This window comes from Leptonychotes weddellii, chromosome 1 (assembly GCF_054177405.1).
Source record: "Leptonychotes weddellii isolate Sample4059 chromosome 1, ASM5417740v2, whole genome shotgun sequence".
NCBI classification, from domain to species: domain Eukaryota; kingdom Metazoa; phylum Chordata; class Mammalia; order Carnivora; family Phocidae; genus Leptonychotes; species Leptonychotes weddellii.
In genome coordinates, this window is record NC_138369.1 from 180481386 (window position 1) to 180482817 (window position 1432).

General features: G+C 44.3%; 1 protein-coding gene across 1 annotated transcript; it reads left to right on the forward strand.

Annotated features, from left to right (window-relative positions):
- Positions 1–233: 233 nt before the first annotated feature.
- LOC102726282 (keratin-associated protein 13-1-like) lies at positions 234–1132 on the forward strand. Its single transcript, XM_006734988.2, has one exon. It carries the CDS (start codon positions 605–607, stop codon positions 1130–1132), a length of 528 nt encoding a protein of 175 aa, XP_006735051.1. The 5' UTR covers positions 234–604.
- Positions 1133–1432: the final 300 nt, after the last annotated feature.

The following is a 1432-nucleotide window of genomic DNA, read 5'->3' on the forward strand; positions in this document are numbered from 1 at the left end:
ATTTATCTCTGTGATCCACCAATTTCTCAATCAATTTATATTATCTATTTTCCCCTTTCCATTGGATTTGAGGGGCAATATGTAATAATGTAATATATGAAAACTAATTTTAGGGGATGAAATAAATTTACAGAAAGAAAATCATTGGTGACAAAATAGGGTGCCTCTATTCCACTGAGGGAGAAAAAAAAAGTGACTTAACCTTAATCCCCACCTTTAGATCTAAGCATTCCCCAGCCAATGTACAAGCAAAGGCACAATGAGTCTCAGCCAAGGAGAAGGGTAGGGGCTTTTCTGGCCCTGATTAGCTGGCATTAATGACATACAGTCATAGCATTTCTGACTTTGGAATAGTTCGTTGGCTTGGTGCTATAACAACATGATGAATTCTCCTATAAATATGAGATGGAAGGAATCACCAGCAATTACAGAAAATATCATTGAATTACACATATGGAAATGAGAGATTCCAAGTGTGGGAAAGATGACTGTAAAAAATGCCACACCCATGGCTGAGAGGATAAAAGTGCCCCAGTGCAGGACGTGACATTCAACCTCAGAATCTTCTCGCTGTCACTCAGCTGAACTCACATCTCCTGCCAACATGTCCTACAGCTGCTACTCTGGAAACAACTCCTCCCGCTCCTTCGGGGGCTACCTGCGCTCCCCAAGCTCCTCCTGTGGCTCGTCCTGCCCCAGCAACCTGGTCTACCGCACTGATCTATGCTCTCCCAGCACCTGTCAGCTGGGCTCCTCCCTCCCCAGTGGCTGTCAGGACACCTTCTGTGAGCCCACCAGCTGCCAGACATCCCGTGTGGTGTCCAGCCCCTGCCAGATGTCCTACCACCGCCCGAGGACCTCCACGCTCTCCAGTCCTTGCCAGATGACTTGCTCTGGGTCTGTGGGCATTGGGTCCAGCAGCTGCCATTCCCTGGGCTATGGATCCAGAAGCTGCCAATCACTAGGTTGTGGATCCCAGAGCTTCAGATCGCTGGGTTATGGAGTCTATGGCTTCCCTTCTCTGAGCTATGGATCCAGATTCTCCCGCCCAACCTACTCCACTTCCAGAAGCTGCCAGTCATCCTGTTATAGACCATCCTGTGGATCTGGCTTCTATACATCAACTTGTTGAGGATCCTGACCTTTAGAGCAATGTGTCTAACCTCTAAACAGAGAGTTTATCATCTTCATGATGTTCAGGAAAAACTCTCCAATTACCTTTTTTTTCCAGCCACAACATGCCGGCCAAAAAAAGGCCAAAATCTCTAACATATACTGAACTTAATGACTAATTTTATTGGATGAATTTATAGAATTAGTGGAATTAATGAAATAAATTATGAGATCAATTAATGGAATTTATGTTAATAAACATGAACTAATGTTAATGAATTAATGGGATTCGTGTTCATACATTTTATTCACAAGAGAG